This window comes from Takifugu rubripes, chromosome 1 (genome assembly GCF_901000725.2).
Source record: "Takifugu rubripes chromosome 1, fTakRub1.2, whole genome shotgun sequence".
NCBI classification, from domain to species: Eukaryota; Metazoa; Chordata; class Actinopteri; order Tetraodontiformes; family Tetraodontidae; genus Takifugu; species Takifugu rubripes.
Window position 1 is genome coordinate 2,446,770 of NC_042285.1, and position 11,844 is coordinate 2,458,613.

The 11,844-nt window shown below is 50.4% G+C and overlaps 1 protein-coding gene and 1 long non-coding RNA gene across 3 annotated transcripts; one reads left to right on the top strand and one right to left on the bottom strand.

Annotated features, from left to right (window-relative positions):
• Window positions 1-1,092: 1,092 nt before the first annotated feature.
• tbx21 (T-box transcription factor 21) lies at window positions 1,093-11,443 on the top strand. 2 transcript variants are annotated; one of them, XM_011612544.2, is made up of 7 exons: window positions 1,093-1,583; window positions 1,697-1,860; window positions 7,011-7,165; window positions 7,978-8,099; window positions 8,181-8,339; window positions 8,603-8,664; window positions 8,983-11,443. In XM_011612544.2, the coding sequence occupies exons 1-7, from the start codon at window positions 1,365-1,367 to the stop codon at window positions 9,797-9,799; spliced, it is 1,698 nt and encodes a 565-aa protein (XP_011610846.2). In that variant the 5' UTR covers window positions 1,093-1,364; the 3' UTR covers window positions 9,800-11,443. The 2 variants fall into 2 exon arrangements, with proteins under 2 accessions (XP_011610846.2, XP_003961133.1); XM_003961084.3 differs by having other exon boundaries at window positions 1,093-1,860.
• Window positions 2,889-5,448, bottom strand: LOC115250345 (uncharacterized). Its single transcript, XR_003888923.1, has 3 exons — window positions 5,336-5,448; window positions 4,084-4,223; window positions 2,889-3,925 (listed from the first exon to the last, which is right to left on the bottom strand). It is a non-coding gene; the product is annotated as an uncharacterized lncRNA (long non-coding RNA).
• Window positions 11,444-11,844: the final 401 nt, after the last annotated feature.

An 11,844-nucleotide genomic window follows, 5' to 3' on the forward strand; every position in this document is an offset into this window, starting at 1 on the left:
ACCGGACCTGCTGAACGCACACACGGGGGGGTTGGGGGGGTGGCACGCCTGGCTGGTCGAGGCGTCCACGGTGTCGCTCGCGCCGAGGCCCTCTCGCCGCGCACGTCAACCCTGATGACTTCAGCGTGTGTCCTTATGAGCTCACCTTGCTAGAAGAGACAACAGGATTAGAGCGGTGGCGGTTGTGGGGGGGGGGGGACCATGTCATACCTGCTCTGCTGGTGGTTAATGTGTGTGGTCACCCACATGATACCTGAGGTTATGGCTTTGACCTGCACGCACGCACACACGTCTGTGTGTCTGCTTGCGTGTGTGTGTGTGTGTGTGTGTGTGTGCTCGTAGCTTGCTGGTGTGCGCTGGCTGTCATGTGACCACCAGGCAAGCCTCTAAAAGGTCTCAAAGGCCAGACGGCTTTGCTGTGGGAGGCCGTCTTGGGCTCTGACCTCAGAAACCGGACGCTTTGAGACCAAAGAGATAATTTTGCAAACTGTATCTGGCTGCAACTGTTGCAAAAAAAAACCAAAAACACACAGTTCTATCCTGTTGTGGTTTGTTACTTTACTGCACATGAATGACAAGTGATCAATAAAAGACAGTAAAAAGCCACCGAATATCTAGCTGAACAGGAGAGAATTCCGTTTCTGAAATGTAATATGATTTTATTCCCTTGTGCTCCTTTCATGACATGATGATGTCATCGTTACTGTTCAATAGGACAGAAAGCTAAAATATTCAGAAGAACCCAAACAGGAAAATCATTTGTATAAGCAAAAAATAATAATGGACCAATAGTCAAGAATTAAGAATATAATAATGTTATCGTTAGAGCAACAAATCCTCCTTTTGTATAAGTTAAATTCACAGGACAAGCGGAACTTTTATTATTACTACTATTATTATCATTGTTACTATTACCACATATTATTATTATTATTTATTTTTTTATCGAACTTTTCTACAAAACCGCAGGCGCGTATCCGTGTGTTGGGGGGGGGGGGGGGGGGGGGGGGGGGGGAGCCAATCACGTCCTGCCTCCACCGCCAGCAGACACACCTCCAACATGACCACTTACAAATGTTCATATCAGCGGGTGGAGAGCGCCGCATGTGCTCACTGGAACCGCCGCGAACGTCAAAACAGCTCGTGTCATTCCAAAAGTTTGCGCGTAAAGAGCCTGATGAGAGCGCGAGGGAGGACTGCTCGGGTCATGACGGGCCGCTGAGAGACAGAACCGGCGAGAACGACCCGAAGTTCGGTGTGCTTCGCTCCGGACGCAGGAGCGCAGACTTATGCCATTACGCACAGACCTGGAGCCGGGCTGCAAATGGGCGGCATAGGTGGCAACCTCTACCTCAGCATGTTGAATGGGACAGAAACGCAAACTTACGGAAAGAGCAACGACCTCCAACGCGGCGGCAAGGATCTCGGCGAGTTTAAAATGGGCCTTCAGGACGCCAGGTTTTACTACCCAGATTCTGTTCAGAGCGGCCAGGACGCGCTGGCTCTGCCGTACCACTCGGAGCAGGCGGTGGGAGGCTACGCGGCGCAGCCCGCCAGGTTTTACGCGCAGACCCTCGGCAGTGGTCCGTATGGAGGCGTGCGCTCTCCGCCGAGAAGCGGAGCCGGCCAGGGTTACATCCCGGCGGCAGGAGACGGGTTTCCGACAGGCGGTAAAGACTTGTATTGTTCTCCCCAGGAGAGCTACCCCGCGGGCTTCCAGCACGGCTACCAGCGGTCGCCTCTCTACCCTTTACCTGGGCTACAGGTGTGCGGCAAGACTCAGGCTCTGCTCAACAACTTCCCGCTGTGGGCGAAGTTCCACAAGTTCCAAACCGAGATGATCATCACCAAACAGGGCAGGTAAGAGCGCCTGGCAGCTGCAACAGCCCCGCTAATCCTAAAGAGGGGGTGGAACGCGCATTCCGGAGAGGTGATTTCGGAAAATAAAAAAGAAATGGTTTTGGAAATGTCGCACGTTCCACAAGAACGCGTAGAGACTTCAAAGCACCGATGGGCACGTGTGACCCAAACTCATCCTTGGTTGCAGCTGAGATTTAATAATTAAATTTTAGAACATCGATATATTTTTTTTTATCCTAGTTGTTTATGAATGTGTGTAGTAAAATCCGCAGCTTCTACTGGCAATATAATTACATTTCGATTGAAAATGATTCAAATTGAATTGAGAAGAAACCCACATTTAAAATGAGTATAAATCCTAAAATGTTGACATCATGTCTTTGACCTCTGGACACTTCAGCAGCGAAACCTCAAACAGGACATTAATCATTTAATCTATTTTATCTCGGTTGTGCAGACAAAAACTGCAACTCTGGAAATTACACACACGCGGCAAATATTACTCATCTGTTTCTCTAGAGGTGCTGGAAGCTTCAAGCACGAGTGATTTTATCTTATTTTTTTTAAAAATAAACGCTCGACAAAATCAAATTTGCAAATCCAGCACAGCAGGTTCTTATCACCGCCGAGGAGTTTTAAACTGAGGCGCGATAAAAGGAGCTAAATAAACCTCAGCGTGATGTCTCCAGGGCTGGAGCAGCAGAGTGGGCTTTTATTTAAAAGCACGCCGTCTGCGGGGCCGCTGACCCGGCAGGAGGAGAGACGGCGCTGCCGGGCTCCTCTGATGGGTCACCGCGCTTTAACGCGCAGCCACGTCGATGAGGATTAATCCGTGAACGAGCCACCCATTTGTGGCTGACAGAAGGTTTGAGGCCGCGGGATTCTCATGGAGCCAATCCGCGCAAAAGCGAGTGCGCGCTCCCCCTGTTCTGACACCCAGTCGGAGCTCCTCGTTTATTATTAACGCGGTTTAAGTGCATTTTTATACGTGGAAAAAAAAGAAAAGAAACACTGTTAATTTTCCACCTGGATTTTTTTTAATCATCTTGTACCAAGAAAAATACCCATTTGAAGAGATTTATTCACTTTCTGTTTCACTGTAGACGCACCTGCTTCACATCGATTAGCAATGCAGAAAGAATTGGAAAGTATAAAAAATCCCCGAGTTTAATTTTTTTTTTTTAAAGGTGAAGATTGTGCTCGTGACTTACAAAAAAATGTTTTAAATTTGGCCAACAATTAAAAGCAGCTCACGCTTTGAGTCTAACGCTGCAAATTATTTTCTTTAGAAATAAGTTGCTGAAGTGTGTGTGTGTGTGTGTGTGTGTGTGTGTGTGTGTGTGTGTCTGTTTATACTAATAAGTCCTGGCAAATTGAAACTCACACTGCGGTCGGCAAAATTTATTTTGCTTTTGTAACTGTAGTTTTAGCTCGAACCTCATTAATTCGCGCACACCCGCGTCTTCAGGCGTGTAAATATCACAGAAGGATCCGTGTTAGGTTTCGCCTTTTCAAAAGAAAATTTCCTTCTTGCACAAAAGCCACAAACCTCATGTGAAAATTAAAATTCCCGCCGGTGTGAAAGTTGTCACCGTTCTGCCTCAACACCTAAAATTCGGCGTTCATGCATGATTAATGTCACCGGCTGAAAAAGAAATCCAAGAAGAAAAACCCTGACAGGCTCCAGGAGCCGGAGAGCTGCACATCAGAGGCGAAATCCTTCTGAAAATTTCATCCTGGGCTCACGCCGTAATTTGGCTGTGATTTTGGAGAGAAGCGTGCAAAGTTCGTGGAAGAGAGAAGGGCCGAGCGCCGGGGAGGCTTCAGATGGCCGCGCCGAGGAGGTGAGACACCTTTGAAGCTCAGGAAGTCAAAGATTCTCTTTATTTTCTGCTCGCTTCAGTTTCTGGCTGAACAATCTGATGTCTCAGAAGGTTTGGGGCTCAGGAACCACATGTGGGTTTGCTCACAGCCTGAAGCGAAGCAGGGTGGATTCATCTGCACATCTTCTGAGCTCGGTTCAGACCACCAGCCCCAGTTGGCAGGATGCTCTTTCCGACTGATGCTGCAAGGCAAAGTTCAAGTCATGACAGCGGCGGCCACAAAGGCGGCACGTTTTCTGTTAAATCAGAAGCTTTTTTTGGCCCCAGATGAATGTGAATTTCTGATATAAAGTGATTGGAAGTCAAGAGAAAGTTGGCCTTTGTGTTTTGGTGGCTCCACCTGCAGCTGTGACGGTGGCGCCGAGTCAGAAAGTGCTCATTTTCCCTGCTTTGGTTTCACGTTGAATATCATCAGTCTGGAGTTGGAGATGATTCACAGGGCTCAGCTGGACCATCCAGAACTGGGTTTGTTTCGGGAGGCTGAGTTTAGAAAGTGAGAAGCAACACGGAGATTTTAAAATATATAAACATTAAACTCAGAGGAGGTCAGGCACCTTCTCAGTTCAGTCCGCCTGTCAGGAAATAACAAAGCACCAGACTTAATCATGTTTTTGAGTAGGTTTTCGTCTCGCGTCACCTCAGCATGGAAATCAGAGTGGGCGTTTCCATTTAAAATTGCACTATTTTACACAGACAACCTAGATTTTCTTCTGAAGTGATGATGTTTGGGGAGGAATGTTTGGAAGGCTCGCATTTGATCTGACGGTCTGAAAGCAGAAGTGCAACTTTAGGAGGGCTTAACTACGGTCTTCACTTGTTTCCTGCTCAGCTGTTTCAGGGTGAATGAGCGTTTCCTCAGACTCGACGGGGGCCAATTAGGGCCCTTAGATAAGGGACCGCTTCCCCCCTAACCTGTCAATAAAGACTCCGGTTAGCGCCGTATTACTCCGCTGCTGAAAATAGTCCCTAAACTCCAAAAAGGGTCCCGCTGTTTGCTTGAACGCCAACAAATTAAAATCCTACAACACGTGACAGTGGGAAACAGGTGGATGGTGCGCGCGAGGGTTCGCGGATGGAAACAGATGTGCAGCAGCGCGATTAATCCATCCCACCGAGGCGTGATGACAGTACGAAAATGGGACTGCGGACACGCGCGAGAGCCGAACCAGAAGTCGGTGGGCACGACACGGACGCGGGCGGCGGGCGGCGCGTCCTGCGGCCGCGCGTCCGTGTCCGGCAGCAGCTGCAGACCGGCGCGTCTTGGTCACAGATGATCGAGCGTATGCGCGGTGACAAAAACTGGACCTGAACTCCTGTCGGCACGAATCAGCGGGTGCGCTCGTGTGGAAAAGTCCTCTCCCCGGTGAATATCCAGTTCCTCCCGTCTTCTCAAGGCTCAGCCTGGCATCCCCAGGACAAACGCCACCCCCGCTCTTTCCTCTTCTTAAACCTCCGTTTCCTCCCCTCTCTCCCGCAGCCTCTGTCTGCACGAACCCCCTCTCCTTATTTTGATGCTCCTAAATGTCACCAGCCGCCTCTGTATTACTGGCTGTCTCACCGCAAACCTGCTTCAGACGATGTTCGACACTCACGTGAATATCTGGACGAGGACTGACGTTAGTCGCTATCGCGAGGTTTGCGGCTGCACAGCTGATCGATGAAACAACAAATAAAAGGTGCACAAGCCGACAGGTGCCTTAAGAGGAGGCGTGTTTTGGTGAAATGGGCAAAGTCGGGGGGGGGGGGCGCCCCCACATGCAAATGCTGCTCTGTGTTGTAATTTTGGGTTTCCACTTTGCTGAGCTCTGGTTTCCCTGAAAAGGCTCTCGAATCAGGTGACCAGTGGAGCGATTAATGTGCCTTCTTCAATTTAATAACTAATTCACCCAAGCTAAAGAAAAAAAAAAGGAAAACAGATAGGTTGTTTTTTGTTTTATTTCCACAGGAGGATATTAATACAGACACAATGTGACTGGGAGAGGAAGGAAGAGAGCGTTTGTTGGGGGCTATTTTCAGCAGCGGATTAACACGTGTTTGATGTTCTGAGTGTTTGGTGCAGACAGGATGTCCAGATAGACGACAGGTTCTGCCACTGCAACAGTGCTTGGCAGCCTGGCTTTAGAGGCATTTGGGCAGCAAGTTGACCATTTCCTGCTTGTTGGATATCAACATTTCCTACTTTTGACCCGCTGAGATGATAATTAGCACCCCGGGCTAATGCGGCCGTGCTTCGACTTTCAAAAAAAAAAAAAAAGAGTTAAAAGGAAAGAAACCGTCCTCGGGTTTCCTGCGGGCCTGTGGTGCTTTTGCCTCTTTACGCACTTCGCCTGTTTTGAACGCTGCTAAATGGCCAAAGCGCTCCAGGCAGGACACACTGAATTTAAATGAGATGATAACAGTCGCTGCAGCTCATCTAAACAACACTGACAACATGCAAAGCTGTTGTTTTTGGACACGCTAAAGGTACATCAGACCCGATTATTCAGCAGGTAAAGCTGCTCTTCTGCCCCCCCCAAACTGTGGGGAAAAAAACAACCATTTTACAGACTGGTAATGGCTAATGCTAGGCGTGCGTGGTGGAAGGGAGTGCATTTGTCTACTGCCACCCCCATTAGCTTTAGTAATTAAATAAGTGTGTGGAGGCCCGGTGCCACAGGGGCCTCTCCTCTCGTTCCACCAGCGGTTGGGCACAATCTCCATCTTCTTTAGCATCATGCTATACGGCTGCATCATGGATGGACGGGTGGGTGGATGGATGGATGGATGGATGGATGGATGTATGTTTAAACGTGATGTGCAGCCACGAGAGCATCGCGCTCTGGTTGTGCTTCTGTGTATAAGGATAATATCAAAGGAACTGCGTTCCTTCCCTAAGTGCTCCTGGGCTGACATGCATTACTTTTGCCTGAAATGCATCGGGTCTCTCCTGGTTTCACCGTCACTGGGTCGCGGCGCCCGGGGACGCCCTGAACTCCAGGTTACCCCGTCTCCCCGAGACCAGACTGAGATGAACGCGGCAATCAAGAGCTACTTCTGATGCATCTTTCATGAACATCAGCTTTAACAATTCACCCGCGCTGGTTCCTCCTCAACCTCGGCTCCTCACATCCCGGAAGGAGGACGGGTCGTATGTGTCACGTATGGACGCAGCGGGAGGTCGGGGGGGTGGTGGGGGTGGGGTTCTGAGAAGAACACACCAAATTTCCCCTTTTTTTAACTATACAGGCGTCTTCTAACGGTCTCGGTTTGCTCGCTTTGTCTGTCCAGGAGGATGTTCCCCTTCCTCAGCTTCAACATCAGCGTCTTGGACCCGTCTGTCCACTACAACGTCTACGTGGACGTGGTTCTGGCTGACCAGCACCACTGGAGGTACCAAGGTGGCAAGTGGGTCCAGTGTGGTAAAGCAGAGGGAAACATGCCAGGTAAAGAGTCTTTCTGTGTTCGGTTGTGCTAAAAAAAAAAAAAAAAGCCATAGAATCAATTATTTAATCACAGAAACTTTAAGAGTAAATCTCCAAACGCGTTAATTCTATTTTAAATGTATGTTCAGTGGCTAAACTCCATCGACAGTTACAGAGCAGCGCTTTTAAAAAAAAGTTCTTCTACCATCTTAAGACGAACCAGAAACTGAGGCAAAGGTCTTTCTGTTGGACCAAAACCCAACTGATGAAAATATATGGCGGTCATATGTGTGTGTGTGCGTGTGTGTGTGCGTGTGTGTGTGTTTGTGTGTGTGTGTGTGTGTGTAGAAGATCTCAAGGAAGTGGTTAATTCAGCAGCCCTGAACCCACTCACGGTTCAGACCATGCATCGAGATGCATGGTCTGAGCGGTTTGGGTGGACATTTTGGTATTGAATTTTTTTTTGAAGACAGAAACTCGGGCTGCAGAGCAACGACAGAAGAAAATATTTACTTTGGTAAATGGGGAAAAAATAAAACTAGTGATGTAACGACTTTACTGCGAATGCATGTATTTGTTGTCCTAGCAACAGGGGGGGGGGGTTGTTTTCAGTTATAACCACGTTGAAAGCGGCCTCTCCTCTATGGTAACGCTTATATTTACATATCGCTCCTTCCTCCCGTCTGCACCACAAAATCAAATCAACCGGCGCGACGTTCCTAAACGGACTAAACCACAACTCTGAAAATCCGGGGCGAGCGGAGGTGTTATTGCGCCACGCTAACGTTGCTGTAGCGTGAGTTTCTCATTGTTGCCTGTTGTTGTGTTGTCAGGGAACAGGATGTACATGCACCCGGACTCTCCCAACACGGGAGCTCACTGGATGAGACAGGAAGTGTCCTTCAGCAAGCTGAAGCTGACCAACAACAAGGGCAGCACCAACAACTCGGCGCAGGTACAGTCCCGTTCGGCCGCCATTCAAGTTGGACGAGTTGGCGCTTAAATTTTTTAATAAAAACGTGCGTTTCCTCTCCAGATGATCGTCCTGCAGTCGCTGCACAAGTACCAGCCGCGCCTCCACATCGTGGAGGTGAAGGAGGACGGCTCGGAGGAGCCCTTCCTCTCCTCCAAAGCTCAAACCTTCATCTTCCCCGAGACGCAGTTCATCGCCGTCACCGCCTACCAGAACGCAGACGTGAGTCAGACCATCGGCGTCTCTTTTTAAGCCCCACCCTCGGTTCAGGCGAGCGGCGCCGAAACCCTCGCAGAACCTCTGCAGGCCGTCTTCACGAGGTCCGCACACGCGTGAGCTCGCATCCCTGTCACGCCTGTGACGCCTCTCCTAAAGCTAATTTTTGGTGCGCCAACACGCACCTAGCGTCCACTGTTGTTCGCAGGCTCGTGAGTTTCATTAATTCTGCGTCCCCCCCCCGGCTAAACTCCTCTCTTCTCACACAGATCACGCAGCTAAAAATCGACCACAACCCCTTCGCCAAAGGTTTCCGTGACAATTACGACACGTAAGTATCTTATTCACAAACCGTCTTTGTTTGAACCTGGCGTTTGCCCTGCACCATCACATGGTGGTAGGGGGGTGCTCACGGACACCCATCCACCGACGCCCCCCACCACCACCAACCACCTCGCCCCCCCCCCCCCCACCTCAGCTGGTATATTTAGCGTTCTCTGCAGGTGGTGCAGCAGGGGCCGTGCAGACGTGATGCAGGGCGTGAGGGGCTTTAAGATGTCAGATACATCGTTTGAGGTTTTCAGCAGGAAGTAACACGTTTTATTTTTTTTTTCCTCTCTCTCTTCTCACACTCTCATCTCCTGCCAAGGCTGTACGCTCCTGCTGACTCTGATCGCCTCACCCCCTCCCCCACGGACAGCCAGCAGCTGCTACCTGGGAGCTGCTACCCCCAAGGCTACCTCTCAGAAGCGTACATGAGCCCCCTGCCGCAGACCCGCTTCTACAGCCGGGAGCCCATCGCCGTGGGCGCGCAGCACAAAGACACCTCCTCCAGCCCCGGTCCCCACAGCCGGTGGTACCTGCCGCCCCAGCAGGGCGTCACGCCCAACCGGCTTGACTTCACCTCCCCTTACGACAGCGACTTCTCGGGAAATGGTTTTTACAAGCCCTTCCCGTTGCAGACGTCCGCTCACCACGCTCTCAACTACTACCCAGACCATCCCTTCGCATCCACCAGCATGTCTGTGTCTGGAGTCACAACGGCGGGCTGGACCACCAGCCGGCCCACCCCTCAGTACCTCAGCCACGCAGCTAAACCAAATCCCAACCTGGGTTGGTTTCGGCCCATATCTTCCTCGTCTTCCTCGTCCTCCTCCACCTCGCCGGGCCACCCCAGGCTGCACCCTCCGCCGCTCCTGGAGCCGTTACAGTCGGTCCTGCCGCAGGACAAACCCAAAGACAGTGTGGACCCGGTGGGAGAGGACCCCTGGCTCGAACCTACCTCTGTGAAATCGGCGGCCTCGACCGACTCAGGCCTGTTCGAGGGCGGCATGGGGGAACATAAGAAGAGGAGGGTGTCACCCTATACGTCCAGCACCGAAAACTCCCCTCCCCCACGTAGCAGCGAGACCTGCGAGAAGGACAGCAACAGTGATGCGGACTACTATGGCTATTACACCCACTGAAGCCAACACAGAAACCAGCGTCAGCCATCACCTCTGCCCACATGGACACATGGTCTGCCCAGGCAGGCACGACAAAGGGCTGGAGCAGTTCCTCCTGCTGCCGAGCCACATATTACAACCTCATCATCCTTTGTGAACAGCGTGCAAAGACTCGTCAAAGCGAACTTTTCAAGGTCACTGTCAAAGTTGAACAGAAGTGAAAGTGATTGGGACGCTGCCCCGGAGCAACATAAACGCCACACAGACAAGCGGTCCTGTGACTTTAGCCTTTAAAACATCTGGAGATGTGAGTGACAAAAAAACGATCTGCATATCTGCCTGCTGACAGACGCCTGCGGGGGCTGTCTGTTCTTACTGCGTCAAACACTCGTGTCGTGTCTCTTTTGGCTTCCTCTCGTCTCTGTACGTCTCTTCACACTCAACCTCGACCAGTCACACATACTCCCGCAATATGCTGGCATTCAGTTGCCCACACAGAGTTTTAGCAAAACTTGCATCTCTGCATTTAGTATGGCTCCCCCTGTGGTGGCAGACCAGTACTGCAGGCCAACTGTGGACTGGCAGTGTTCAATAATATCAAGGTTAATCTAAGCAAACCCAGATAGCAAGAACCACAGAATAAAGAGCAAGTAAAAGAGTTTAGGTTAGCTCAAGTGGACCTGGTGGTCTTAAAGAGAGCTCAAAGTGAGTCATTGTAGCTGTTAGCGCCTGAGGCTAACAGGGTCAGCTGGACTCCATTTGCTTATAGAGTGAAAAAGACCTCGTTACAACAAAGGCCACTGAAACAATCGATGCGAAAACGCTAATGTGACCACACACAGATCAAGCTCGCCATCGATAGCAGTGTCGGTGACAGCGTAGGCGGAGTACGGCACCAGCGAGGGTGACGGCTTTGTAACAATCGCCGTCCGTCCGAGCGAACGTGTCCAGGTCCGCTGACGTCCGATCCGATCGCGGGTTTCTGCAGGGGTGTAAAAACCGCGTCACCGCTAAGAGGAAGCAGGAAGTGACCAGACAGGCACAGAATTTCCCCCCACGATCACAAGGCGACAGTGGTTGACAGCGACCCCCCCCTTCTCCTCCCCCGGCCCGCTGACATAGATAAAGAGTGAGGCCTCAGTCGGCGCTGATCAGAGGTCTGCTCCTCAGCCCTCAGCAGGTGTGCTAACGACCCCCGACAACAGCGGCGGCGGGGGCAGGGGGGGTCACCAAAGTCTTCAACAGGGTAGCGCTAACGACCTGTACGCAAGGAAAGCCGTGGCACTCGCCTCACGTTTTAACTGGCCCGTTTGACCACGAGCGGCGAGCTTTGAAAAGCTCACAATTCTCCGATATTGACGAAACCAATTAAAAATATTGATTAATCCATCTCAAGAGACCCGTGAGCCAAATAATCAGTGTGTGTGAGGGTAAAAGTGTGCTGGAGGTGCGAGCTGCCCCGCTGATGGTTCACCCTTTAAAGACTTTCTGATTTACACTGGAGTTTGTGGGATTTAGAGTTACAAATTATAATGCAATATGTTGTAAAATGTGTTTCAAATGCACTCGGGGGAGGGAATAAAGGTCTTAATGATGATGAAGGCTGTGTGACAGCACAATTCCTACAACCAGACATGTAAATAAATCAGTGTTATGATGGATAAAGAACGCAGTAATATTCAGTTTTTGGGAAAAAAAAAAAAACAGTGGTGATTCCTAAAGGACCTTAACGAAGGCGAACGAGCTTGTTTCAAGTGCAATTAATAAAATCAAAACGAGTTCCGAAGCATCAATACAATTGAAAATCAAACGTCAGGTTATTTACTGATGTGCTGGAGTTTGTTATGTGGTCCACTGACCCTGAATCTGTCCTGGAGACAAACGACAGCATGAAATGCTCTCCGGCGTCTCAGGAACGCCCCCTGCTGGGCGCCACATCCATCTACAACCGATAGGAGCCATTCTCTGCCCTTTGACCTCTGATACCTCCGTCTCCCTTCAGCGTGTTCCCCTCAACCTCAATGTTGAACACACATTTCCCACATTCGGGACTCTGCGTTTCCTTG